General features: G+C 47.7%; 1 protein-coding gene across 11 annotated transcripts; it reads right to left on the bottom strand.

The window, feature by feature from the left end:
* Nucleotides 1-197: 197 nt before the first annotated feature.
* Nucleotides 198-26,346, bottom strand: FAXDC2 (fatty acid hydroxylase domain containing 2). 11 transcript variants are annotated; one of them, XM_043490778.1, is made up of 14 exons: nt 26,157-26,346; nt 21,715-21,826; nt 20,750-21,009; nt 20,320-20,400; nt 18,074-18,231; nt 15,029-15,094; nt 13,599-13,646; nt 11,144-11,235; nt 10,919-11,022; nt 9,070-9,191; nt 6,468-6,673; nt 5,567-5,672; nt 4,729-4,895; nt 198-3,335 (listed from the first exon to the last, which is right to left on the bottom strand). In XM_043490778.1, exons 5-14 carry the CDS (start codon nt 18,182-18,184, stop codon nt 3,179-3,181), a joined length of 1,179 nt encoding a protein of 392 aa, XP_043346713.1. In that variant the 5' UTR covers nt 18,185-18,231; nt 20,320-20,400; nt 20,750-21,009; nt 21,715-21,826; nt 26,157-26,346; the 3' UTR covers nt 198-3,178. The 11 variants fall into 11 exon arrangements, with proteins under 11 accessions (XP_043346713.1, XP_043346715.1, XP_043346714.1 ...); XM_043490780.1 differs by lacking the exon at nt 20,750-21,009; XM_043490779.1 differs by lacking the exons at nt 20,750-21,009; nt 21,715-21,826.
* Nucleotides 26,347-26,376: the final 30 nt, after the last annotated feature.

Raw genomic sequence — 26,376 nt, 5'->3', positions numbered from 1 at the left:
TGTTAATGCAGAGCCAAGTCTGCCCCACAACCCCCAAGTAGGGGTGCAGTTGGTCTTGCCATTCCAGGTGGAAGAAATGTCTGTTAAATCATGTGCATCTCCTCTCTCGGACCCTGCACGTTGGATGTCCATCTTACAGACAGGTAGCTGTGGCAGGATCCAAAACACTGGTTTAGGGCTTGCACAGAGGTGGGGTGGTTTTGGGGTTTTTGTGGAAAACGTGTGTAGGTGCTGCTGCTCTGTCTGCTCCTCGTGGCTTGTTTCCCCCTCCTGGTGGTTATCTGTAATTGTTGGATTCTGCCCAGGTTCACTCACTCTGCTTCTGATTGGTTGACTGTACTGTAACAAATGACATTAACCTCAATACTCTGCCATACTTCTGTACATGTAGAATACGACAATGCGGAGGGGAGCCTTTTAGCTGTTAATGCCTTTCTGATCTATACTTTGTTTATCAAGCAAACACACACACACCCCCTGTATATGTAGACTGTTTGCACACACACCCACACCCACCCACCCCCGTATATGTAGCAGATTGTTTGCAACACTCTATATCCTCTGTGTGTGTCTTCTCCGAGACCTTGGGTTGTCAGCTCGCTTTCTTTTGGAATCAACGTTAGGCTCTTAATAAGGAGAGGGTTGCTACACTTGATGTTAAATGCCTCACTGACTTTTTAGTTTTAATTTCCAATTCCTATAATAATAGAGGAGAGTGGGTGTGGGTTTTGGTTTGGGGTTTTTTTTTTGTTTGTTCTTGTTTTTTGAAAACAGTTTCATCTCTGATGTGGATTGGGTGGAGTGACTTAAAAAAATTCTAGGGGTAACGTTTCAAAGAGTCGTTTACATCTTCAGTTTCTGAAGACACTTGAACATAGGACCGATGTATCTGTGACAAGCACACCCTATTGTTGGAAGCTCTCTGAGCGTGAAAGGGCATGGGCTTAAACCTATCCATTTTGGTTTTTATAGACACTTTTTTCATGTCAAAAGTCAGATGTATTTCAACTAACACCCCAACCCCTCCTCTTTATTCCTCAGTGGAACATTCCCACTTCTCATCACCTCCAGAATATCAGTCTTGTACAATAGGTTGGCTTGTACCAATGATATCCCTGGGAGACAGGGGCTTGGTATCATTTCATCCATTGGAGTCTTCCTGGCATAGTGTTGTGTGCCTGGGGGAAAGGATGGCTGAACTCTCTTCCCTTGCCAACCCCAGCCTTGGTTGGTCCCTGTGGAATGTACTATCATTGGGGTTGGAACCCCAGCCCATGGATTCCGACTTGGAAATTGACACTGAGTTTAACTGGTGGTGGTTGGGGCAGGGTGGGTTTTCCAGTGGTTTTTGTCTAGATGCTCAATCACTCAGCCAGAACAAAAGGGGATATTAGTTTGATCTGGCTACCCTTTCCAACCAGGCTCTGTCTCTGTCCCAACCGCATCCCTCTACTCCCAAAAACAAAAGAGAAAAAGTGTTTTGCAACCTTCTTTAGCTGCGTTTTATTGTAGAGACAAATTTAAAATGACTTCTCAGACCACTCATCACTGGGGAGGAAAATCTTGTTAATACAACCTACTCTGTGATCCATCTTCTGTTAATAGTACGTAATCTTAACTCGTGTGCCAGGATCATCATCCCATTTAAAAGGAAAAGAAAAAACAACAACAAAAAAAATGTAAAATACTTGAATGAGAGCTTGTATTATAACATTAATATTATTCAGAGTATCTGCTTTCTAGGCTGATGTGATTCATTATTCTAGTAATGCTTTAGTCCTTTGTAATTTGTGGTAATTATGCTTTTTCCTTTTTAATACAAAAAAATGTATAAAAATAAAAACCTCAAAAGACAGTGTGGTATGGACTCTCCTGTCCCTACAAACTTCCTTGCTCTTCTCAGTCTTGCTCTGGGGTCACAGGGTCTGAGCTACAGATCAGACACGTCTCATGTGGAATGAATACTGTGAAGGTGAGACGCTGATGGCACCTGACAAGTACACTGCAGCTGGGCACTATACCAAGGTCTCTGCAGAAGAGCTCTTGTAGGACTGCTTAGTCTCAATCCAGTGTACTCTTCCCTTGCTTGTTCCTGTCCCAAGCCCCCATACTGCTCTGCCAACACACCCAGTCCTGGCTTTCAGCACTCGCTGCTCTGGGTGCTTTGTGATACTTTCAGTTGTGTAGTGGTTTTCTGACAGGGAGGCCATTTTGTTTAAGGGTTTTGCAGCTCTCCCTACCAAACAGCTCAGGAGAACAGTGATGGCGGGGAGCTCGTCCATCATGTATAACTTTATGCAATCCTAGGGGTTTCCCTCTGCCTGCTTTGTTGTGTTGGAAGTGAGGTGAGTCCCTGTGGGATGGGGCAGTCAGCCCCTACTAGCTGTGCTAATGAGACTTCAGCCCCAGAGCCACCCTCCTAGAAAGTTCCCTTAGTGACTTGCATTTTGGCTTCATCCTCAGCATTGTTAAAAGGATAAAACCTATGTAGTGCTCCCAGTAATGCAGCGCTGGACTGTGTGGGGGTAGCATCTGCCTGACCCTTGCCGGTGATTAGTGACCATTTGACGTTTGAAGCCCTTATTTCATAGGTATGGGGAGTAACCGTACTGTGGGAAGTTGAGCTTTCAGGGCTGATGGTGCTGGTGAAGTGGTTACAAAGGGCCACATTGCCCCAATAAGCATGTTTCCATGGGGTGTTCAGGATGATTCTCCCAGGCCCAGAGTGCTGGGATGAGATCAGGCCAGGCTGAATGCCTGGAGTGCAGTGCTCTTGAATTCCCCTGTGACTCCCCATGCAATGCAGGTGAGATTTCGTCCTGGGTCCAAAAGCCTCAAGCAGGAAATGGGAGATCTGAACAGCAGCCATTTCTGTGGGGCTGGAAGGAAACCTGCACAGGGCAGTCTGTGGGCAGCTTGATCCAGGGGACTAAAAAAACCCTACACTCGCTTCAGGAGGCTCCCCAGCTGTAGGACTGCTGCCTGGAGCTGAGCTCTGCACTCCGGGCTAGTGGGGACTGAAGGGAAGCAAGTTCAAATGTCACCAGCAAGGGGTTACGGTTCCGCTTTGTCTTCGACACTTAGGATGAACAATAACCTGCTCATTAGAAAATTACTTGGCATAATCATGGTTCCTAGCTCTCATGATTCCCCTGTGCAAGCCGCAGGGGAGGCGGGTTCACTTGGCTTTCTTGGGTGAGTCGGGAATGCTCTCCGTGAGAGGGGTAAGGCTCAACAGGATGACATGCCTCTCGTAGGCCTTGGTTCGCTTGAAGAGCGTGTCCGTTCCATGCAGGCGGTCCAGCACCCCCAGGACTCCGTAGCACTGATTGAACCTGGCAGCCAAGCAGAAAAAGGGACCACACAGGGAACTGGAGGTTACGGTCGAGAAACAAGGTAGGCCATGCAGATCTCTTCCCTTTCACCCCCTCCCATAGCCTGTGTCCCTATCGGAGCCCTGCCAATCCTGCTGTACATTCTTGGTCTCTTCCAGCCTTTTGCTCTGTAGCCTGCGGAGGACTGTATGGGCTTTAGCCCAGAACCTGCCCGTTCTGCTACCTAGTCATCTAGGAAAGGTGTTGAGCCAGGGGTGTTCTCCATCCCCAGGCACTGCAGGCTGCCTTTGCAGCCATCACCAGCCAGGGAGCGAGAGAGTCGGACTCTGCCATACAGCCACAACTCCAAGCTCCTGGGGCCCCAGGAAGACCAGACTGCCTGTACACACACCTATGGCAAAGGAAGCTATGAGCTGGCCCTACAGCATTGCTCAATGCCATAGGGTCTGATGTCCCTGGTGATTCATGCTCCTGGAATACAGCATGATCAGCGTCATGGGGTGATATGCACTGGTTGATACGTCAGGTATCACCCCATCCTTAGGCTGGAACTGAACTGTCACCCCCATTCCTGCAGGAAAGGGGAAGCAGTGCTCAGGAAGCGATGCTAGCCAGGGAGCCTGGTCAGGAACCTGAGCACAACCCTGGGAACCAGGACCTCCCTTGGGACTCTACCTGCAGGCCTAACACTGCTTTGCTCTGCTACCTTTGTAAAAAGGTGCTAGTACTTCACTTCCACTGGGAGTCGGGGGTTAGTAATCATGTGCGCACAGCACTTTGACCAGGCGAAGCCAGGTTCCTGCTGTGTCAGGCTTTTCAGCCATGAGAACTCCATTGCTGCCTTTGGACAGAGAAGGAATTCAGCAGCCAGAAAGATGCTCCACAGAGCATTGTCCATGATGCCCTAGATCACTGCTAGGGAAGCCCAGGCTATGCCTGCTTCTCTGGACCCTACACATTTCCTCTGTCTAATCCACCTAAGAAACCTGAGCTCAGATTCAGCCTTTGGTTTTCTGCTTTGTAGCCAGTTTTCCAGCTCCGCGGACCGTGAAACAGAAAGGAAAAGGTCAGTGACTTGTCTGGAGGCTGCATGGTAGGTTAGTGGCTGAGCTGAGGGTAAGAAAGCAGGAACTGTCCAAGGCCCAGTCCTCTGCTCTGACCTCTCTGCTTCCTGTTTACAAAGGGTGAGGAGGCTGGATACATTCAAGCTGCCGTCAGGTGAACCAGACTGAGGTGGGGCAGATGAGTCCCAGAGTAGAGATTGACTAGTAGTCATGTCGGACTGTTTGGCCCTCACAAATGGGCTATGTCCCATCCCCGCCACTGATGACTGACCCAGTCTACAGACCATGGGGGGAGGGGCAGCTATATGGATAGTGTCCAGTGACCTTACTTGAGGTGGTGGAAGTCGTGGAATTCCGGCGAGGGGAGGAAAGGCAGGTGATAGCCGCAGTGCGAGATGGATGAAGCCAGAATAGCAAGGCAGAGCCACACCATGATGGAAGCAACATGGGATCCCAGGATTATCGGACCCACCAGCAAAGGCAACATGTTGGAAAACTGGAATTCAGACACAAGCCCTGCCTCATTAACATGCACACCCAAACCTTCTGTTCATAAGGCCGCAACCGGCATCTCCTCTTGTTGCTTGTGCTATGGGAGCACCTAGAAGCTAGTGCAGCCTGGTGCTGCTGTTGCTGAACGTGGCACTTGATTGAAGTGGAATAGTGAGAGTTGAGCGCCTTGTGGAGGTGTGATAAGTGAGCTAGTGCTGCTATGGGAGACTCATTGCAGAGTCCCTGGGCGTGTTCTGCCAATGCACTTAAGAGACTGGGATAAAGGAGATGACAGAGGCCAACTCCCACTGTAACTCAGTCTATGCAGCAATATCTTCCACCAGGTTCAAGGAGGCCCCATTCCATCATGCTCAAACCTGCTGGAGGCCCTGGCTCCCAAAAAGTTAAGTCTTGACAGTAGATTGACCTTGTTGTACCTGGCTCTACCCTAAGAGCTTGTAGTCCCAGTGCAAGAAGCCACAAGACGCTTCTACTACAGCAGCTTTTTGGAGATGCCACAAATCCCAGCTTCATCTCCCAACAGGAAGGGTCTGAAGTGCAGCTACTCTTCTCCCTTCCCACAAATCCTCACCCAGTGGAAATGCAAAGCCCACAGCAACGGGTTGGGTTTACTTGATAGGCTGCTGGGCAGTGACCCCAAGAGTGCCTGCTTACCAGGTGCTCGACCGGATGAGCATAGAGGGAGACTACACCAATGGGAGCGGTCCATTCATGGTGCTTCTTGTGTATGCGCTTGTACAGAAGCGGGTGATGAACAAGCCTGCATGGAGAGAATCAGAATGAAGACTTCAAGTCCAGTCAACCCTGAGACCAATGTCACTCCGGGTGCATCCTCAGTACTTTTCTAACGTATAGATTTTTAGAGCAGCCAAGTGGCCTAGTGAATTAAAGACCAGGGCTAGCCGTCAGGACTCCATGAGTCAAGGCAGAACCAGAAATAGAACCCAGGTGTCCTTGGGCAATTCACCCAGCCTGCGTGTATTCCTGCAATTGCTTTGTTTGCTGTTGAACTGCCTCTCTTTTTATGAGGTAGGCGCTTTTTTTTTCTTTGACTTTACTCTGCATCTTTTTGTGTGTGTGTAATAGTAGTGCTCAGAAGAGCTGGAGAGTCGGGAGCTGGGCCCCATCGTGCCAGGTGCTGTACATGTGTATAGAAGATCATGGTCCTTGACCAGGGAGTTCATGATCTTTTTGGTCTACACTCTTTCTAGATTTTCTTTGTCTGGTGTATAGTTCCTCCTATAAGCAATAGTTACAGCCTCCTCCCCCCAGCTCCAGTGCCTTTTCATCAACTTGCCTTTTCCATCCCTTAGCCTGTGGGCTAGTCCATCTCAATCCTCTTACTTTCATAATCTCTGGTTAAACACGGCCCCTGGTAGTGTTACACCACCAAGAGCTCCTAAAGGAAAGGCTGATGCCACTGACTGGCCAAGGTTAATGGAGGTGTTTTGTTGAGGGCACAGTCATAATTCAGGACAGAGCAGTTCACATTTCTTAGGGAGCTTAAAGGAGGAAGAAGCAGCTGCAGGACAGACTATTCTCTTGCCCAACTCACCGGTGTGAATAGTAGAAGAGAATTTCCTCCACCAGGGTAAAAATGGACAACTCCAGCAGGAACCAGTGAAAGGTGGGTAGTTCCTCACTGCAGGGCTGTCCCCGCCATTTCATGATGGGAAGCATGAGCATCATCATTGGGAGAGAGATGAAAACCTGATTAAACAGCACTGTTTGAACAGCCTGCTGCAGCTTCGCTGGGTCCACCTGCAAGAGAGGAGACTGCTAAGGCCTAACCATGGAGCCATGCAGCTCTGGGCTCCAGGGAGAGGGAACCTTTCCAGGACTCAGGCCTTGGATGTTGGTAAGTTGTTGGGTTTTTTTTGTTTTTTTGTTTTTCTTTTGGGGACCAAGTTTCACAAGTAGGCAAATAACCAAGAAACTGATCTGCCTAAAGTTCAGCGCCCTCATTTTTTGTGGCGCTGGCAGCCGAGTGCCTGGCTCTGCTGTGGGCAAAGCAGAGAACTGGAGGAGAGGGGCGAGAGGTAGGACTGACAGAAACATGTTTTCGGTACCCAGCAGCAGATCAACCTTTGCTGTCTAAGCAGGATACTTCCCTATGCCAGCCTGAGCAGCTCCAAGGCTGGAATTAAGTGAGCTCCTGTGCTTATGGCTCAGTAGGGCCACGCTGATGTAAGGCACCACTATTATTTCAAGGCTTCGTCTTCACTACAAAAAAGGTGGGTGTTTTATAATGAGTCAGTGATCTCTCTGTAAAGACACCTTTTGGCAGTGGAAGATAATGACTCTTGTACCCAAGCACAGCCCCCGGGGTGTGTTGCTCCACCTCGCTTCAAGGAGGAGCAATAAAAAAAAGCCAGGTGCCCTTCTCAGGGTTGTCTCCCTCCAGCTTTCCCCGTGACTTGCTGATCCTGCTTGCTCTCCCTGGACAAACAGCTGAATGGCTGTGGCTGAAATTTTCCTTTCTATAATCTTAATCTTTATTAAAGACCTTAGTGTACAATTTGAGGTCATATGCCAGGGCCAGGAGTCAGTCTGGTGCTACAGGAATATGTCTCCGCTCGCCTGCACAAAAGCTGTAACATGCTTTAACCTGCAGCCCCACGGCTCTAGGAAAGGGGTAGAACCCTTCCCTGCATCTGGCGGTGATTTCTCTGATGACTTGGTTCCCCATGCCCTGTTGATCACTGTGGCCAGGGCTTTGTGCACAGTGCAGTTATGCAGCTGTGTGACTGTAAATTGCTTTAAAGTGCTGCCTAACTACAGTCCAGCAATTGAAATGACATTGAAAGAACTCTTTAGCCCACACAGTTATGAAGAAACCTTCCAAATGTGATATGAATAGCAGCCAGCTGCTGTTTGCCTGAACCTGGCAGTGCACCGAGGTATGAAACTTTTCCCATTTACCAAACTGGGGTGTTAACGCTGAAGTCTGACAACATACGCTGTTCAGTTTAGCAATCAACTCACTCTGACATAGTTGCCCCAATGCCCCTGTATTTTTCACTGCATGCAAAAAAGGCAAGCACCTGATTGCTTGCTGTCAAAGGCAGGGGGAGAGGAGGAGTTAGTTAGCCATGGTCTATGCTTAATACCACAACTGTGTAAGTTAGAGGTGTGTGTATGTTGGGGAAACATACCCTAGCAATGTGGACAAAACCCCTAGTGTAGATGTAGCTTCTGGTGCCTTGGCTCATGGTTTTCAGTGACCTAGTGCAGGCTGCCAACAGAGCTATGCTGCCCATGGGCTCAAGCTCTCTCTACTCTATGGAGACTATCTACTGGCAAGGCAACACCAGCATAGCCCCGTAGTGTTGCTGTAGCCTATACTGATGGGAAGGGGTGTTTTTAATGGGGTAAGAACACAGCCTTGCCAAGAGACATTAGCTACATGGACAGACACATTCTGCTGTTACCCTAGCTATGTTGACAGTGGGGACTAGGTCACCATAGTGATGTCTGTCAGGAGCTGGGTTTTTCACACCCCTGGCTATGTGGCCCCAAGCCCTGCTGTCCATGCAGCTAGGTTAATGGAAGAGTGCTTCTGTCTACCTAGGTACTGTTACTCAGGGAGGTCGATTACCTATATCAACCGGAAAACCCCTCCTGTCACTGGAGGAAGCATATCTGCTACAGCTCATGCTTCCAAATGCCTCTTGGAGCACATGCAGCCGTGCTTCTAACTGGCATCTCCCCTTAGCTAGCTTAGGAAGCACCCCTTTCCCCCAACCCCACTAGCTTTTGTGGATCACAGACTAAGGTGCCTCACTCAGGCTTAGGACATCGTAGTCAGTTTTCTCGGCACGTAGTTAGTGTGACACCTAACATTAACTGCTTGGGGGGCACTGAGGCCTAAAAAATTTGCCCAAGGGCATCTGTGCCATGGCTGGGAACAGATCGTAGCTGGCCTGCATCCTAAGCCTTGCCCTAACCACAACCAGCCATCCGCTGTACATTGGCATGCCATGTAGAATTCTTGCCTTGATTCTACTCTGCCAGCCCACACTGTGGAAGAGCATGAAGTTTTGGGAGGGTGGGGGGAAGGAGATTAACAGCTCTGCCTCCCCCTCCCTTCCCCCCTTCCTCTAAGAAAACGCAGGTGGTATTCGTCCAGCTTGGCAGGCATGGCAAGAAATACCTACAGGGTCGTTTTTGCCCAACTGAATTCGGTACCGGGTGATGAAATTGGGCTTTCCGGTCCCATCTGCCACCATCAGGAGTCCATTGAAGCACCAGAAAACAAGGCTTGGAACTAAGGCCGTGCCTGTGGTAGAAAGAGAGAGATGGGCAGAGACAGCTTGTCAGGGTTCCTTCCCCACTCTGAACTCTGGGGTACAGATGTGGGGACCCACATGAAAGACCCCCTAAGTTTATTCTTACTAGCTTATGTTAAAACTTCCCCAAGGCACAGATTCCTTTCTTGCCTTGGGATCACTGCCGCCACCACGTGATTTAACAAACAATCAGGGAAAGGTCCATTTGGAGTCCTATTCCCCCAAACCTCCACCCCCTTTCCTGGGGAAGGTTTGAACATATATCCTCACCAATTGGTTACAAAGGGACTACGGCCCCAAGCCCCTGGGTCTTAGAACAATGGAAAAATCAGTCGGGTTCTTAAAAAGAAGGATTTTATTTAAAGAGAAAAGGGTAAAAGAATCACCTCTGTAAACTCAGGCTGGTAGTTAACCTTCCAGAGTAGCAGAAAATTCAAAGAGCACAGAGGAACCCCCTCTAGCCTTAGTTTCAAAGTTACAACAAAACAGAGATAAATCTTCTTCTAGCCAAGGGAAAATTCACAAGTTGAGAAGACAAAGATAAACTAATATGCCTTGCCTGGCTGTTGCTTACAAGTTTGAAATAAGAGAGAGTTGTTCAGAAAGATTTGGAGAACGTGGATTGACGTCCGGTCCCTCTTTGTCCCAAGAGCGAACTGGCCACACAAACAAAGAACCCAAAACAAAACTTCTCCCCACCTAGATTTGAAATCATTTGTCCCCATTGGTTCCTTTGGTCAGGTGCCAATCAGGTTACTTGAGCTTCTTAACCCCTTACAGGTTTCAGAGTAGCAGCCGTGTTAGTCTATATTCGCAAAAAGAAAAAGAGTACTTGTGGCACCTTAGAGACTAACAAATTTATTAGAGCATAAGCTTTCGTGAGCTACAGCTCACTTCATCGGATGCATTTGGTGGAAAAAAAAAACCCACCAAATGCATCCGATGAAGTGAGCTGTAGCTCACGAAAGCTTATGCTCTAATAAATGTGTTAGTCTCTAAGGTGCCACAAGTCCTCCTTTTCTTTTAACCCCTTACAGGTAAGGAGGAATTTAGGCTACCCCTATGGTTATGACACAACTGAAAAAAGGGGAGCCTTTGTCCATCAGAAATGATTGATATTGCAGTGGTGCCTGGAGGACACAGACAGAGACCAGGGCCCTGGTGGGCTAGGTACTGTCCAGAAATGAGAGTCTCCGGGCATAAGGTTTTCAGAGCAAAGACACAGCTCCTGAATGGGATAAAAGGATAGAGTGGGGATGAGATTACAGTAATACAGGCCTGCTCTCAGGCTGTAGGGACAAGGCACCTTGCCCCCTACCACCAAGTCATTATCACCAGGCTGTGTTCTGTCGACACTACTACAGGAGGAAACCTAGCTGCAATACAGGTACCACCCATCTAGAATATTACTAAAGTGTGTAGCTTTACAATAAAGTCAGTTCTATCCTTTTGGCAATAATTACTCCAGTGAGACCTGGGGTGTAATTTCATTTTAGCCCAATGAGGGACGTGATGGTTGGCTATGTCGGTCCTGGATGGTTTGGCAGTTACAAATACTTGCAGGGGAAAGGGTGGTCCCAAAATGTTAGCTGGACCCTGACCATTGGGGAGGCATGGCATGGATTTGGCAGCAATGCATGCCATTGGTACACAGAGCTCTGGGAGAGCTGGAATCTGGCTTTCCTGCAGCCGAGCTTTAGCATTCAAAAGAACTCACCTAGAAAGAAAATTGCCCATTGGTTTCCTCCAAGCAGGTGGAGCACTTTCTCCCATTGTGCCTGCCAGAAATTGCCCGAAGCCCCCCAGAACTTCTGCAAGTGCCTGGGGAGAAGGGCCCAAGAATTACACGCAGGGTTTAGCTTTTCATTGCAAAAATTACATCCGTCTTATCTCCCCACCCACTGAAATGTTGCTTCTCAAGCTATCAGGTGAGTGGTCTTACCAGGTGACGGAGTTCCTGAAGGCAGCAAACAGCAGCAGACCAGTGCCCAGTATGAAGCCAGTTGTCTTCATAGAGTCCCAGAGCTTCCCTGCCTGAGAGCAGGAAACAGAAGTTATTACACCTATGTCATGGAGTAGCCTCTGTTTTAGATCCAGTTCTAGGATCCCTTGTTTTCTGTCGCTAGCACTCTACAGAACTGAGTGGAGCCAAGTTGTTATCCACCCTGTCCACAGATGCTAGGCGGGTCAGGATGAGACTCTCTGAATATATATTACAGTCTGTATCTGTATGGTAAAATACACGTTTAAACTGGATCCAGATAGCAATCAGTCTGTGATTTCCTCCCTTCTCTTGTGTAACAGGTCATTATGATGAACAGAAAAAATAGCTCAAAACAGCAAAAAGAAAAGGAGGACTTGTGGCACCTTGGAGACTAACAAATTTATCTGAGCATAAGCTTTCGTGAACTACAGCCCACTTCATTCACTGGGCTTGCATAATTAAATAACATTAGTTTCCCTACTTGTCTGGTCCTGTGGCATTGCTAAGAGACAGGCAACAACAAGAGAAGTTTAATCCCTTACAACGGGATGAATGCAGATGTGTGGTGTAAAGTAACAGCCCCGAGTCCCCCTTCCTCAGCAGCCTTCAGTGCAATGCACCTGGCTGTCACTCCAACAGAAATAGACAACATCAGCCTCTCTAATGCTCCTGCTCCAGGATGCTTAGGAAATGATTATCTGGAATTGGATAGAATTTAGGTCATTTGCACTGAAGACTCCCAAGTGAAGTGGTGTTAGCCCTTTTCGGTCCAAGCGGCTAGTCAAAGTTTGAGGCCTTGTAGGTGGTTGCGGCTGGGTGTAGAAATTGATGATTGCACCTGGTATTTTCTTTGACACAATCTTGTTTATTTGCTAGGAATCTATAGTGTCCTGCTTCTGTGAACAGAGGAGGAACCAAGAACAAAAGGAGCAGTTTCTTTGCTTACAGGCCTAAGCTTCTCTCAGCTTACACCCTTGACCCTGAGCCTTTCTCTAAGCTTCTCCCAAGGCTGCACCATGCACAATTTTCTTGCAGTCTGCTTTGCTCTGGGTCTCTGGGGCTTGGTTGCACCTCCCCCCCCCAACAATACCCAGGGGAACCCTCCATTCGCAGGGTGCTAATTTCTGGGCAGACTCCATTATGTATTGGTTTAGGTGTGGCCCTTAATTCTCCTTACGCTGTATCTTAAAATGAAGGGAGCATTCACACCCATCAATTTCAATGAGGTTTTAACTAACCTATACCAAGGTTTAACCCAGCTCCTAACAGTATCAAACTACCAATCAGTCTGTTCTCGAGGACTTGAGAGAAGATTCTTTAAAGAAGTCCTGCTGTGAGTTTTCAAAATATCAGAACCCTACGATCTCGTATCAAAAATCAATGCCCTTGGCTCTCAGCACTAACGTTCAATTGTCCTTAACTATAGAAAAGTAGAGGTTGGTGGAACAGGCACTGTGTGGATCTGGATTAGATTTACTCAAGATTGTGGGTTTGAGGCAAATGGGTCAGTTTTTGATCTCTCGGCTTGTTTGTTTAGTAACTCCATTAATTCCCGTGGAGCATCACCCCATATATGCGTGTGTGAGAGCAATTGGTGAGGGCTACATTCTGCAACACCACCCCATCCTAGTTAACACTGCATATGCTTTAGAAGATGGTTATGGTACCCAGTACAGATTTAAAGCATTTTAACATGTTGGTAATCTGGCTTCATTTTAGACAAAAGATGAATTTACATAGCAGCTGGCTGAAAAACTTAGCTGAAGCCAACCTCCTCCAAGGAACTGACTCCAGTACAGTGTAAGCTTGGAGCTAGACAGAACAATACTTCAGTTTTCCTGTATGCCTTCCAGTTACTGATCTTAAAAAGTTCCCAACGCTATTGTATAAACCCTCACAACATCCCCTCCAGGTTAGAGCTGAGGTATAGAAAGTGTATGTGATTTGCCAAGGTTATGCTGCAAGCCTGGGACTGATCTACAAACGTAACCTTTCTTGTACAGCTCCCACTCCTGGGCTTCAGTCACATAGATTCAGCAATTTGTATATCTGTATTAAGATGCTTTTGACTAGAAATGGCCTTGTTTAATGGCTGTCTCTTTCTCACGCATATCAAAGGAGACACCAATTAAATTTAACAGAACCACTCCACAGTACAAGCGTAGAGCTGCATCAGCTATGGAATCTGTGAAGCTGCCATTGTGGGAAAGATTTCTTTGTTCATCTAATCCATCTCTGCACCAGGTTATTCCTTCCGCTAAGTTCTCTAGTGCTTTGCCCTGTCCAGGGGTAAATGACTGAAGCCACAGGGCAGAGACTGTTCACTTAGCATCACCAAGAGCCAATCAGGAAGCTTCCTGGCACCCAGCCACCATATAACATTTCAGTTGAGACGACAGCTTTGAGTCTTTACCTGCTTCTGCCGTGAGCCCACCGTGGAATATGCAGCATCTCCCTTCATCTGAAATAATAAATGATGCGAGTGAGCGAATGGGGAGCTGTAAAGAAAAAGGGGAGGGGGAGGAAAAGAGGATGGGAAAGCAGCCCCAAAGGAAGTTTTCACATGTTAGGATACAGTTGTCTCCTGGTGGCCTGACTGGTCTGGAATGTGCTGTGTTCAGTGACTGTCCCAGGCCTTCGGGACAAAAAAATCTGGTATAGCAGAGTAAATCACGGGGGCAAGGGATTAAAATTATAGATCACCTTGTGCCCTTAAATTACAGCCCCTATGGCCCTGTGCACCAAACATTGGTAACATGATAAGGGAGATTTTCACCTTTAGGTCACTGCTTTAGATCCACCCCAGGGGCCAATGACTGAAAATCGTTACCATCTGCTGGCTCTTCAAATACGAGCTGGGCAGGTGTCAGCATCATAACCAGCCTGGCCCTTGGCTCTAACCAGCCCCCTTGCTGACAGGCTCAGCAGAGAGGCCAAGGATTGAATAGAGAGAGAAAGCCTGAACTACCTTGCGCTCCTAGAGGTCAGGTGCTAGCGGGAGGAACCTTGTACTTCTGGTGCTTGTGCAGTGTCTACAGCAGGGCTAAGCTGGGGAGTTTTCATTTCCTAGATGGCCAACCTTTCCCAGCAACAAATTTGCTTAACAAAATAGTCTTTACAATTAATCTCACCTCAGCTTCACTGAATCTTCTTCAATGTTCAAATAAAAGACACTATAACAACCAGTACACAGACACCATGAGCCAGATTCTGCCCTTCGTTAAACCCTGGCCACCCCAGGGATATTAATGGGATTGCATGGCTGGAACAAAGGGCAGAATTTGACTCCTTGTGCTTTTAGAACTAAAGCAATGTAGCCAAGAAAAAGGCCTTCTTTTTACTAGGTCTTCTGGTGTACCCTCCATTCTTTACTGTGGTAGAACCCCACTGCAGCCAAGTCCATGGGACCTGCAAGATTAGGGTCTGAGTGCACAGTAAACTCTCTAAACTGCATTCTCCAGAATACCAACAGAAGCCACTAAAAAAGAAAGAACAGAATAGCTTTGTCTATTTATGAGGCAAGAACAGCCAGTGCCTCAGTAAAAGATGCAACCGTTAGTCTGCGTTCAGGGCCCAGCTGAAGTCACTGGTTTAGTACAGACGGTTCTGTAGAGCTCCTTAGCTCAATGCCGTTGTTCCTAGATCTGGCCATCCAAGTCCCATTAGCATAAGCTAGAGCAATGCCCACACCCCCGAGATCTGCAGGGAGAGCTCTTAAGAGGGGAGTTCATCTGGAATGGTCTGTGACACACTGACTCCTTTATAGTAGGAGCAAACAGGCTATATTACACAGAGCACAAAGTACTGACAAAATAAATAATTCAGAAGGTGATGGTGCATTACCTTTATGATGCTAATATTCCCTCTGGTGGGAGCTGCTTTTGTAGAGTTTCCTGGCAAAGGACCACACTGGCAACAAGCACAAAAATCAACCAGTTAACTTGGTGACAACATTTCCGTTTTGAAATTGTAAAACTTTAATGCCCTTTTTTTTGCGCCCCCTTAAAGCTTGTTAGTGTTTAAGCTCTGATGGTTTATAGTCCAAAATCAGACCCACTTCTCTGTCTGGGGTGTTATTTACCGACAGGTTAAAAAGGAAAGGTCTGATTCTCAGAGCTGCTACATGCTCACAGCTCCTAATTACTTCAGTGGGAGCTACAGGCACACAACAGCACTGAAATCTGGCCCTAAATGACTTGCCCAGTGACTGTAGTGGGGGTGGGACCAGAATCCAGCAGTTCTACCTCTCAGCCTCTTAGCTGGAGCACAAGGGCATGAGCTACCTGTGCTCAGTATTAACCGTGGGGAGCCAGCCTTTTCTAAACTCAGAATTGCAAATGGATTGAGTTAGCTCTGACGCGCTGACCCAAAAGAGCTATTGAAAGAGGCATCGTAAGAGGAAGCTGTTTAGATTTTAAACTAGTGTCTTCATCCCGTTTGCTAGCCTCTTCCTCCTGAATTCAAACTCCCCACTCCCTCCTGGGCCATGGGATGCTATTCTTTCCAATCTCTAAAATCTTCGACACACTGTTTGTTTCCAACCTGGCAGCCTAGTTTGCTAGCTAGGGCTCTTCTGAAAAAAGAAAATGACTTTTGATTCTAATGGTTCGTATCTCAGACTACCAAGCAGAAGGATCCTGCTGTCTGGAGAATAACTAGTGTAAATATCTTTGTTGCAGGCTCAAATTATCTGATTTTGCAAAAGGCCTTTTGCCCTCTGTAATGTACTTATCAAGCCACATTGTGATGTAATGCACCATCCAAATATAACCCCATTATCTCTGCGATGTTATCTATCTGTACAGCTGCACACACTGGCCTTAGTGAAACAGCTTGTACAATAAATAGCTTATGCTTAAAAAGCAATTTCTTTCTGAGACTTCACTTCATCTCAGTGCTGTTCATACAAGAAAATGGTCAAAAACCAAACCCTTTCGAAATGGATGCTCCATGAAGAACATATTAATTGAAACCGTTTTACTAGGACAGTATAGTATTAGCCCAATGGCCTTTTGTGACTGAGTAGAGTCTTTCCTTAGAGATGCTATGGGGATGGCAATGTTATAAGGTCCTAGATAGCTAGGTGTATAAAAGGGAAAGCCTCACTGCTCTGACCTGATACACAACAGCCTGCTTGGTAGCTGGTGCTTGAGAACATATCTTCTATATTGATCCAGTAGCTCAAATGCCCTCGAAACTGTGTCTCCAACAAGTCGGAAGGCTGGGAAGATTGCAAATTGGCTTTGAGTCCTCAGGAGGAGGCAGCAGGATTGCCCAATGTCATCTCATCTCTTGAGCTTTGGGGGAACTGTTAAAAGAACCACTGGTATGCCTCACTGGTATGCCGGGTCCCCTCCTGCCCTGTAATCAAAGTGCAGCATTCCTCTTTGACTTAAGGGTACTACGAGATCCACTATCACATTTAAAGGCAAAAGCCAAATTTAGCTAGATCCTGTTTTGCTCCCAGCACCACACAACACAGCATTTTTGCTGAGATGGCCCAGGACGCACCTACTAAACAGTGACATATGCCACTGAGCTGGGGCTATTCCACTAAACAGAGAAATAATGACGCCACCAGCCACTGAATTTGCACTGGCATATAAACCAGACAGTAGTCAATCAAACAAACATTAGCCCTCTCAGTGGGCTTCAGTTATAGCAGAGGCTGACATGAAATGAGATGCCGGAACTGACGCTGGTTTATTTTTTTAAATCCGCCTTTTAAAGTAATTTTTACAAAGCGTGTGAGACTGCTATTAAAACCAAGCCAATCCCAGCCAAAGTCCTTAACCCCTGAAGTAAAATACTGGCACAGCCAGGGCTTAATTTCAGCTAGAGCTGTCTGGAGCAGAGCTCCAGTAAGTATTTTCAAATATGCAGAACAGAAGCCATTGTGCCGCCTCCGCATGGGGCTAAAGCTCCAGACCCGCTCCCTGCAGCAGATGCCGCTAGCCCCACCATCCTGCCATGGGGCAGAAGCCCTGAGCTCCTGCCCACACAGGCTTTTAGACAGAGCGTACAGGGGGAGGCCCTCTGGGAAATATACTATGAGCATTTAAGCCATAGGCATGTCTAATGATCACATGTCAAACTTAAAAAAAAAAGTCTATAAAACATTAAATAATCTGAATAATTATTCCTGCAAAGTGGGTCTGGATTTCTACGACAGTCATTTATGGACCAACAAGTCCATATTCACAGAATTTACCATTCCAGCCACTGAAAGAGGCCCATGCATCCAGTTTATGTATTAAAAGTGATACTATGGTGTGATTCTTTGCAGGCACATGGACACTCAGGAGAATTTCCTGGCCTGGAATTGCAGCGGGTCTTTTGGCAGCAGAATGACGTGCTTGGCTTTGCCTTCTAGTCTGTGCTTTAGATGCTCATACTGCACCACCTCTGGGGCATCTGAGCACCTGCTTGCCCACAGCAGCCCCCTAAGTCTTTGCTCACAACCCTTTTGAAACACATCTCGCTTCCACTCCTCTTGCATTGGCTGTGGAAGGAAGCAGACAAAGAGAGAAAAGTGGGTCCCTCTCAATGGGGCGGGGGAATGAGAAGGGACAGCCCCGCCCCCAAATGATAGTCCTCTAAGGGTCAGCCAGACTCAGATTTGCAGTTCAAGGGCCCAGCCCTGATCAGCAGCTTAACTTCATTTTGCAAGACCTTGCAAAGATCACCACAGAAGGCAAAGGGCAGCTGTTATTAGTCAGCTGAGCTCAGCAGATACTGCAGCACTGGTTAGCCAAATCCAAACCCACTGCAGTGAAACCCACAGTAAACTCAAGCCAAGACTTAAATACACTGCAGATTTCCTGAGCTCAACAAAGTGCACAGAGACAGCTCCAGAGCTGGCTAGCTTTCTTCTCACACCATACACACAATTTTGGTCCAGTCTTCATACGCCACTGGCCGGCACTGCCACAGCAAAAAGCATCTCCGGTGGGCGGGGGTGCTTCCAGAGACACTCTTTAGTTGAAAGCTAATTCCCATGTTCGTGATAAGTGTTAGCAAAGAGACCGTTGTCGAGGTGACAGCAGCTGCGCCAGAGGGAAATTCTTTAGTAAATTTCCCCAGTGCAGATATTGCCAGAGGCGGGTACCAATGTCCCCACACCAGCCTCGCATATCACAGCTCCTCCCATCTGCTCTCGGGGCTAGACTCAGGTGAGACCCAAGACAAGAAATAAGTAGGCCAGGAAATAACTCCATGAGATTCATTAGGCAGGACATTCCTAGCTCCTAAATCCCATGAAGCTAGATTTGCAATACCAATACAATCAGAGCAAAGAAAAGTGAGTGCACATCAGGTTGGCGAGACAGCGGGACCAGTCTGTTTGGGTGGAAAGCGAAGCAGAGAGGCATCGGGCCTAGCAAAACAGGATCAGCTCTCCTCATCTCTGTGTGCAACTTGCATCCATCAGGTGGCAGGGTAGGTGGGTTGGGGACAGAGAAGTCAGTGCTTGGAGGGCTGGAGGAGTTAGTGTGCATACGGCATCAGTTATGGGCAATGGGGCATGTGTTGTTCACTAAACATATCCTGCCCCCCCCCGCCACATCTGAGCCTCATTCCCTCCTGGGCACAGGCCCCCTGTGTCATGTCTGCGCAACACAAGAAAAAAGCTGGGGACTGGGCTCGCAGAGCTGCAGCCACTCCTGCAGCTGGAGGCAGCCATGGCGGAGAAGAGAGGGTGGGGGGTGCCATCCCTCATTTGGACTATCAGTCAGATGTGCAGGTGCCAGCCCAGGGAAGGGGCAGCTCCCAGGGAGCCCAAGACAGAATGTATCATTCTTGTTTAATTTAGCAGAACCTTTGCAGAGCCCAGCTGGCAGCGCACCGAGGGAGGCCCGGGAAGTGCCTTGATGTGGAAAGGCGCTCCCAGAAAGTCAATGCTGTGCATTTAATACTCTTACATGCTGAGCTAAAGAATCAGACTCCCCTCCCAGCCAGTGACACCGATGGCTCAGCCAGGGGGACCAGATGTCTCTATCCAGTGGAACTGTCTCTCTTAACCCAATAGCCAACTCTCCAGCTGTTGAGGCTCCCTCCCGTTGGCAGGGCACACACTGCTGCTCTCCCCAGGACACCCTTCAGGAGTGGATTCTTGGCATTCCCATCTCCAGATTCAAACCGGCTTATGCCTTTTCTTCCATCATACCCACCCACATTCACAACAGAACTGCCCCCAACTGCAGACTATGTTACTTTTGCCTAGTCTCTGGGCATAGACCCAACGCTGAAATCATGCCAGGCAAAAAGATGCCCAGCTGGCTCTTGATGTCTGGTCACCTCAACTGCACTGCCAAGTTCTGGTGTACAGGGAGTAGCCCTCAACCACTGATTAATTCAGTCTTCATGACAGCTGGACTCAGCCCCTTATCTTCGCAGACAGTTGGCTTTTCTTCCCTGTACATCTGTCAAACCATCTTGAACACAGTGACCTATGCTCAGCCCTAGAGAGAGTGCAGCAAGGACGTTTCCCAGCAAGGACGATCTCTGGTATGTATTTATGTGGTGGTTTGAGGGCCTCCATCAGCTGGGTGTTGTGATGCATCAACTTGTTCCCCAGTTTGCCCTTCATATACCCCATTATCTCAGCAAGCTGGGCAGTCAGGGTATAGCTCTGCAGACAAGCTGCAGGATTGTCCATCACAGATATCCCTGATTCCATCCAGCAGATCACAAGGAAATACTAGATGTTCTTCACACAGTGCATCTGGATCACGCTCCCCCTGGCACTTAGCCTTGATGTGCTAGCACTCAAATGGCTGCTTCCTCTTGGGGTTGCCAGCTGGCACCAAAGTAATGCTCACTTCCCCAGGTGGGGAAGAGCTGGGCAGCCAGGAAGCCATGGCAGGCCAGGCACAGGCTCAGTGACACCGGCCAGCAAAACTTTTAAAAGCTATAGCATCAGTGACGCTTCTTCAAAAACTTATTTTATCAGTTTGATCCCCACCCCAACTTACTGTTATCCAACCTGAGGTCGAACAGCAGCCCTCTTCTAATTACACTGAGCCTGCCGTTCAGCTCTCTTTGCAGACACCAACTGGAGACCCAGCTGCTGCTGGCAGGTGCAGGAGCTGAATAACTGGGCATGTCTGTGGCAATCGATTCACTCCGTTACACACCTCCTTTCCCTTAGCCCTTCTCTCCTGATCCCTCTGGCATCAACACAGGCCGAGAGTCAGCTGCTGGAACAACAATCTCACCTGCGAAAAGAGACGATGACTATCTGTGACACCATAGGATGCAGCTATAGACTGGCCACCTCGGGGAATCACATACCTTAAAAGGTGCTCAGTAGACACCCTCTCTCTAAGGGTAAGCACAGAACTACCTTATGTGCTTCTGGTGACGCTATGTGCCAGACACTGCCCAAACAAGACGGCAGACACAGTCCCCACTCTGAAAAGCCTAAAATATATATTTTTTTTTAATAAATACATTCATAAAACAACAGGCTGTAAGTCTCTTAATGGAGTTGCCATCCCTAGAGTTTCCATCAAGTACCTCTAAACCACTGTGCCCCAGGGTGCTGGTTGCTCCCTCTTTGCTCACCTTCTGCCGGCTGCAGCCTAGAAGGGGGCCCTGGGTTGCTGGCCAGAGACCAATCCAGAACTCAATTCCCTGCCTTTCACCGCTGCTGTCGGTCCCTTTATCACATCCTCAGGCAAAGGAAGAGGGAGGTGTGCCTATAATTGTCTCCTCCCAGGCAGATCATGTGAAGCCAGCATTAGGTCATTACTGGTGCTGGCAACTGTTATGCCCTTTCAATCAGACAGTTTAAAGAGAAAGAGAGAAACAGTGTGTGCACGTGACTGAAAGAGAGAGAGAGAAAGTGTGTGTGTGTGTGATTGAGAGGAGCACATTCTTCAAGGAGTTTATTTTTGCTATAAAAGTAATTTAGCGATATCATTAAAAATCTTTTCACTTTTGTTTTCATAAGTTACACATAAATAAGTTTGCAGATTATGCATATTGCCCCCACCCAGTGCCCTAAACACAAATATTTAAAACCAGTGCAATTCAAGAGGTCAAAAGTGTATTTATTGGGACCAGGGAGAGTTACTGGGCAACGCTGCTTAAGTCCTTGGCCCTCTGTCTTGGCCCCCAAGTCTGACTTGTAGGGCAGGGATGGTGTCCCCAGCCTCTGTTTGCCAGAAGCTAGGAATGAGTGACAAGGGATGAATCAGTTAATGATTACCTGTTCTGTTCATTCCCTCTGGGGCACCTGGCATTGGCCACTGTCAGAAGACAGGATACTGGGCTAGATGGACCTTTGATCTGACCCAGTATGGCTGTTTTTATGTTCTTATGACTGTTCGCTCACATTGCATAAGCAGGACTAGAGAACAATGACTTAAAAGGGTTATAGCATGATATCGGCCCTATCTGTGTAGAAAAGATTAAATTGGCATTTCTTCATCCTTAACCACAGTATTTACACATAGTGAAGTCTGTAGCGTACATGAGAGCACTGGGTACTGCAGGTCTGGTAAAAAGTCACTTGTGGCAACCCTCACTTTTAGTATGCAGGTGTGGTCCCAGAAAATGCGACTTATTCCAGTAGATAGTGTGGCAGCTGATCCAAGCTCTAGGAGAGGTGCTGTTATCCATCACCACTTTCTGGCTTTACTATATGAGGAAGAAACAGAGACACCACAACACATGTCCACTTAGCCCTGCCAGGTCTGCAAGGAAGTAAACAGCATCTCAGTTAATGATGGCTAGAGCTCAGAGAGATCCACAAGTATGAGAATCACAAATGTCCCATAATCTGTGGCTAACACACGGTACTCATAACCACACAGAACTTTTCACCAAGCCATGTTCGGGGGGGGGGGGGGAGGTGCGTAAGAGAACGACGACACGACACCTCTTCAAACTCCATTCCCACATTCCCCCTAGAGGGCCACTTGGTACCTCAGCCACTTGCTGTGACTTTATTTCAGAGCTAAACTGCTGTTACATTTCAAAAACATTTTTGATTGACTGACACTAACTTCTGCATGGTGGGACGGGGCTCTTTCCTTTTTGTTGTTTTCTGTAGCCTCATAGACTCAAGGAGAAGTGATGCTGCATTTCACAAGTGGAAACACAGCACAGAGAATGGAAATACACAGCCTGAGTGAGAACAGGGTCGCTGAGCTTCATTATGACTGGTTCTTGTAGTGGGAGGGTTATCCTGCATACATGAAAAAGTAGGTGAAAGGCCATTGGAATCTCACCAAATTCCAGACTCTGGTGTTTTCCTTTAACTGTCACTTAAAGAAGAAACTGTTTTTAAATGAATCACTCTCCCAACTGAGGACTGGATAGTACAGGGGGTTGGTAATGGGCTAGATAAAGACTTTTCACTTTCTAAGTTGCTAGTTTGAATCCAATCCAGGTTGACAGTAACCAAAAGCATCTCCTATTTATTGGCTATTCAGTGTCCCATCTGAAATTAGTTTGGTTCCCAGTGGAGGGGTATCCAAATCACAAAAAATCGCCATTGCTACTGACAAACTCTGGACCCATGTAGGAAACTATCTGCATGAAAAGATTGGTTGACTTATGTCCTTGCAATGGTTTAATACAGCCATACAGACACTCAGTACTGCTTCTAACGGTTCTGTTTTGGCAGGACCTATTCCTGCGGGAATTCTGTGCCATTGCGTACGCACAGAATTCATGTGCCCTGCAGAGTTTTTTTCTCCGCAGAAAATACGTTCTACTGGAGAGGTGCTGCAATTATGCCTTTCACCCACCAGGGACTGCTGTGGTGCCAGAACAGAAGACAGCCAGCTCACAGGCCAGAGCATCCAACCATGGATAGGGAGGACAGTCTGTGTTCTTCACAGCACCTTGCCCATGGGGCCAGGAGAGGAGGCACAGGATATGGGATGGGGGGGGGGGGGGAATAGACAGAACAGGTCACACAGGGCTGCTGGGAGGGGGTCACATAGACTGGGGTTCAAAAGAGCTAGTGGGAGGACACACTGGGGTGATGGCTGAATGGGAGTGGGGATGCAGTGCCACTTGGAGACTGGGGGTAGGGAGTGGCTAAATGGAGGTGTAGGGACACATGGGGACAGGGGTAGATGTGTCAGATTGAATGGGAGAGGCTAGGAGTCAGCCAGGGTCTGCATGGGAGAGGCTCCCCAACTCCCTAACAATCGCCCCACCCCAAAAAAAACCTGTGCCACACTTCTCCCACCCACACCCAGGCTCCTTCCCAGCAATTACTTCCCTCTCCCTCAGTACCCCCGACTCCCCCAAGCCTTTGCACTGCTTCTGAGGGGTGAAGGATATAAAGTTCTGTATTGTAGTTCAAATGAATTATTACTCAAAGTTCTGTGTTAATATGCCTAATAAGGAATCTATTTGTCACAAAACATTTTCTGAATCTTTTTTTTTTGTCTGTATTGTTACAGACATACGCGACAGGTATTTTGAAATAAATTACCAAAATAATTGAAATTGGTGTGATCATACTAAGTTATATTGACAAATAAAATATGCAGAATTGTAAAATATGTGCAGAATTCTTAGTTTTTTGACACAGAATTCCCCCAGGAGTACATAGTGCATGTAATGTATAACTCATGCAATTCAAAGGCTATATACTGCAGATGGGAAAGCAAAAAGGGAATGAAAAACAACTAATCTGGAAGATAAGCTTTGAATCCCTAACAACCTCAAAGATCAAGTTCAATAAATACTGAGTTATAAAAGCTCCATTTCTTTGCTTGAGATAGACACCATGAGAATATGCTGACATGGAAGAGGTTGCTTGCCAGAAGGTGATAGTTAAATAAATTGCTTTCATAGTGCTTGAAGAGATGTCTGTGTGAAGGGGTCAATGTTAGGACTGGGATATTGAAATAAAACTGACGTGAAAGGAAACACATTCCAGAAACTTGTCCAAGTAACAGAGTAGCAGCCGTGTTAGTCTGTATCCGCAAAAAGGAGTACTTGTGGCACCTTAGAGACTAACAAATTTATTTGAGCATAAGCTTTCATGAGCTACAGCTTACAGAGTAGCTCACGAAAGCTTATGTTTAAATTTGTTAGTCTCTAAGGTACCACAAGTACTCCTTTTCTTTTTGTCCAAGTAAGGCACTGATCTGAAATTCAGTGGGAGAAAAGAAGCCACCTAACCCTGAATTGTGGGAAGAGAACAGCAACTGCTGTTATGTTTTGTAACAACCGTGGGACCCATGCATCCCGTCATTCAAGGGCCTCTGCTCCTTCAGTAAAGCCAGATGCAGAGAGGCTGTCTCCAAGTGAGATACCTGACTCAAGTGTAATCCAATTTAGAGCAGCAAAACCAGAGGCAAAATGGAGAGCACAGTCCTCTCGGACAGGAATTATGCTTTGGCAGCTAGATCTCGAGGGGACTTTTGTCTGCTGCTCACCTGTTTCATGAGGACAAGATCAGAGGCCTAAACTATATAAAGGAGTGATTCAGAGATTCACGGGGGTGCTTGTTCTGAGTTAAAAACCTGTGACCACAGAAAATCCCCGTGGCAAGGTTTGAAAGACTGATTACCTGCGAGAGCCCTTACAGGTGCTCTCTGGTAAGCTGCTTATCATGTGTGTAGATTCTTATTTCAGTATATTTTCAGTGTGATACTTTTCACCGTAAGAATAAATGTACTTCCTTAGAGAAACATCTACAGGGGCGTTTTGGCATAAGCCTAGGTGAGCTGATCTTGGCTCTTGAGACTCGCTGCCCATGAGGGTTTTTTCTTGTACGGACATCCCCTGGCTTGCTTGGGAATTGAGTGTAGACAAGGCACTGCGCACCCTGGACACCCGTCAGGACAGAGAGCGACACGGGTCTGTGCTCAAGAGAAGTGATGGCTGCAGGCTGGAAGCATAGTGTGGGTACCCTCATGTGGGGCCATTGCCCCAAGGGCCCCAGCTAACATCCAGAGGAAGGGGAGAACTGGGTCCTGTCACCCCCAGAGCCCCAGCTGGGAGCTAACAATGTTGAGAATGAGTACGTGTGGCACCTTAGAGACTAACAAATTTATTAGAGCATAAGCTTTCGTGAGCTACAGCTCACTTGCATCCGATGAAGTGAGCTGTAGCTCACGAAAGCTTATGCTCTAATAAATTTGTTAGTCTCTAAGGTGCCACACGTACTCCTTTTCTTTTTGCGAATACAGACTAACACGGCTGCTACTCTGAAAAATGTTGAGAATCTTTAAGAGAGGAATAGATAAGACAGAAAATATCATATTGCCTCTATATAAATCCATGGTACACCCACACCTTGAATATTGTGTGCAGATATGGTCACTTCATCTCAAAAAAGATATATTGGAATTGGAAAAGGTTCAGAAAAGGGCAACAAAAATGATGAGGGGTATGGAACGGCTTCTGTATGAGGAGAAATTAATAAGAAGAGGACTTTTCAGCTTGGAAAAGAGATGACTAAGGGAGATATGATAGACGTCTATAAAATCACAACCTGTGCGGAGAAAGTAAATAAGGACGCCTTATTTACTCCTCATAACGTAAGTAGTAGGCGGGTCACCAAATGAAATGATTAGGCAGCAGGTTTAAAACAAAGAAAAGGACGTATTTATTCACACAGCGCCCAGTCAACCTGTGGAACTCCTTGCCAGAGGATGTTGTGAAGGCCGAGACTATAACAGGGTTCAAAAAAAGAACTAGGTAACTCCACGGAGGACAGCAGCTATGAGCCAGGCTGGGCAGGGATGGTGTCCCTGGCCTCTGTTGGCCAGAAGCTGGGAATGGGCGACGGGGGATGGATCACCTGAGGATTCCCGTTCTGTTCACTCCCTCCGGGGCTCCCGGCATTGGCCGCTGTCGGCAGACAGGACGCAGGGCTGGACGGACCCTTGGTCTGAGCCAGTAGGGCTGTTCCTATGTTCTTCACAGGGCACGGGGTCCCCAGAGCCCGTTGGAAGCTGTGGGGAGTGGGCCCTGGGGCCCCCAGGGGTCCACCTACCTGGGATCCGGCCCCGTGGCCTCCCTCTGGGCCGGGCCGGGCCGGGCCGCCCACTCGCTATGGCAGCAGCGCGCGCCCAGCCCAAGCGTTTGGCTGTAGGCGCCGCCCTGCTCTGCCCCGCGCCGAGCGCCGAGCAGGGGCCCAGGCCCACTGAGGAACTCGACTACCGGACGTTGCGGCGGCCTTGCGCACGCGCACTTCGAACAAGACGCTCCGCTCC

This window comes from Dermochelys coriacea, chromosome 8, assembly GCF_009764565.3.
Source record: "Dermochelys coriacea isolate rDerCor1 chromosome 8, rDerCor1.pri.v4, whole genome shotgun sequence".
Lineage (NCBI taxonomy): Eukaryota > Metazoa > Chordata > Testudines > Dermochelyidae > Dermochelys > Dermochelys coriacea.
Note: the sequence above shows the minus strand (reverse complement) of the source record. Positions and strands in the feature narration are given on the sequence as shown.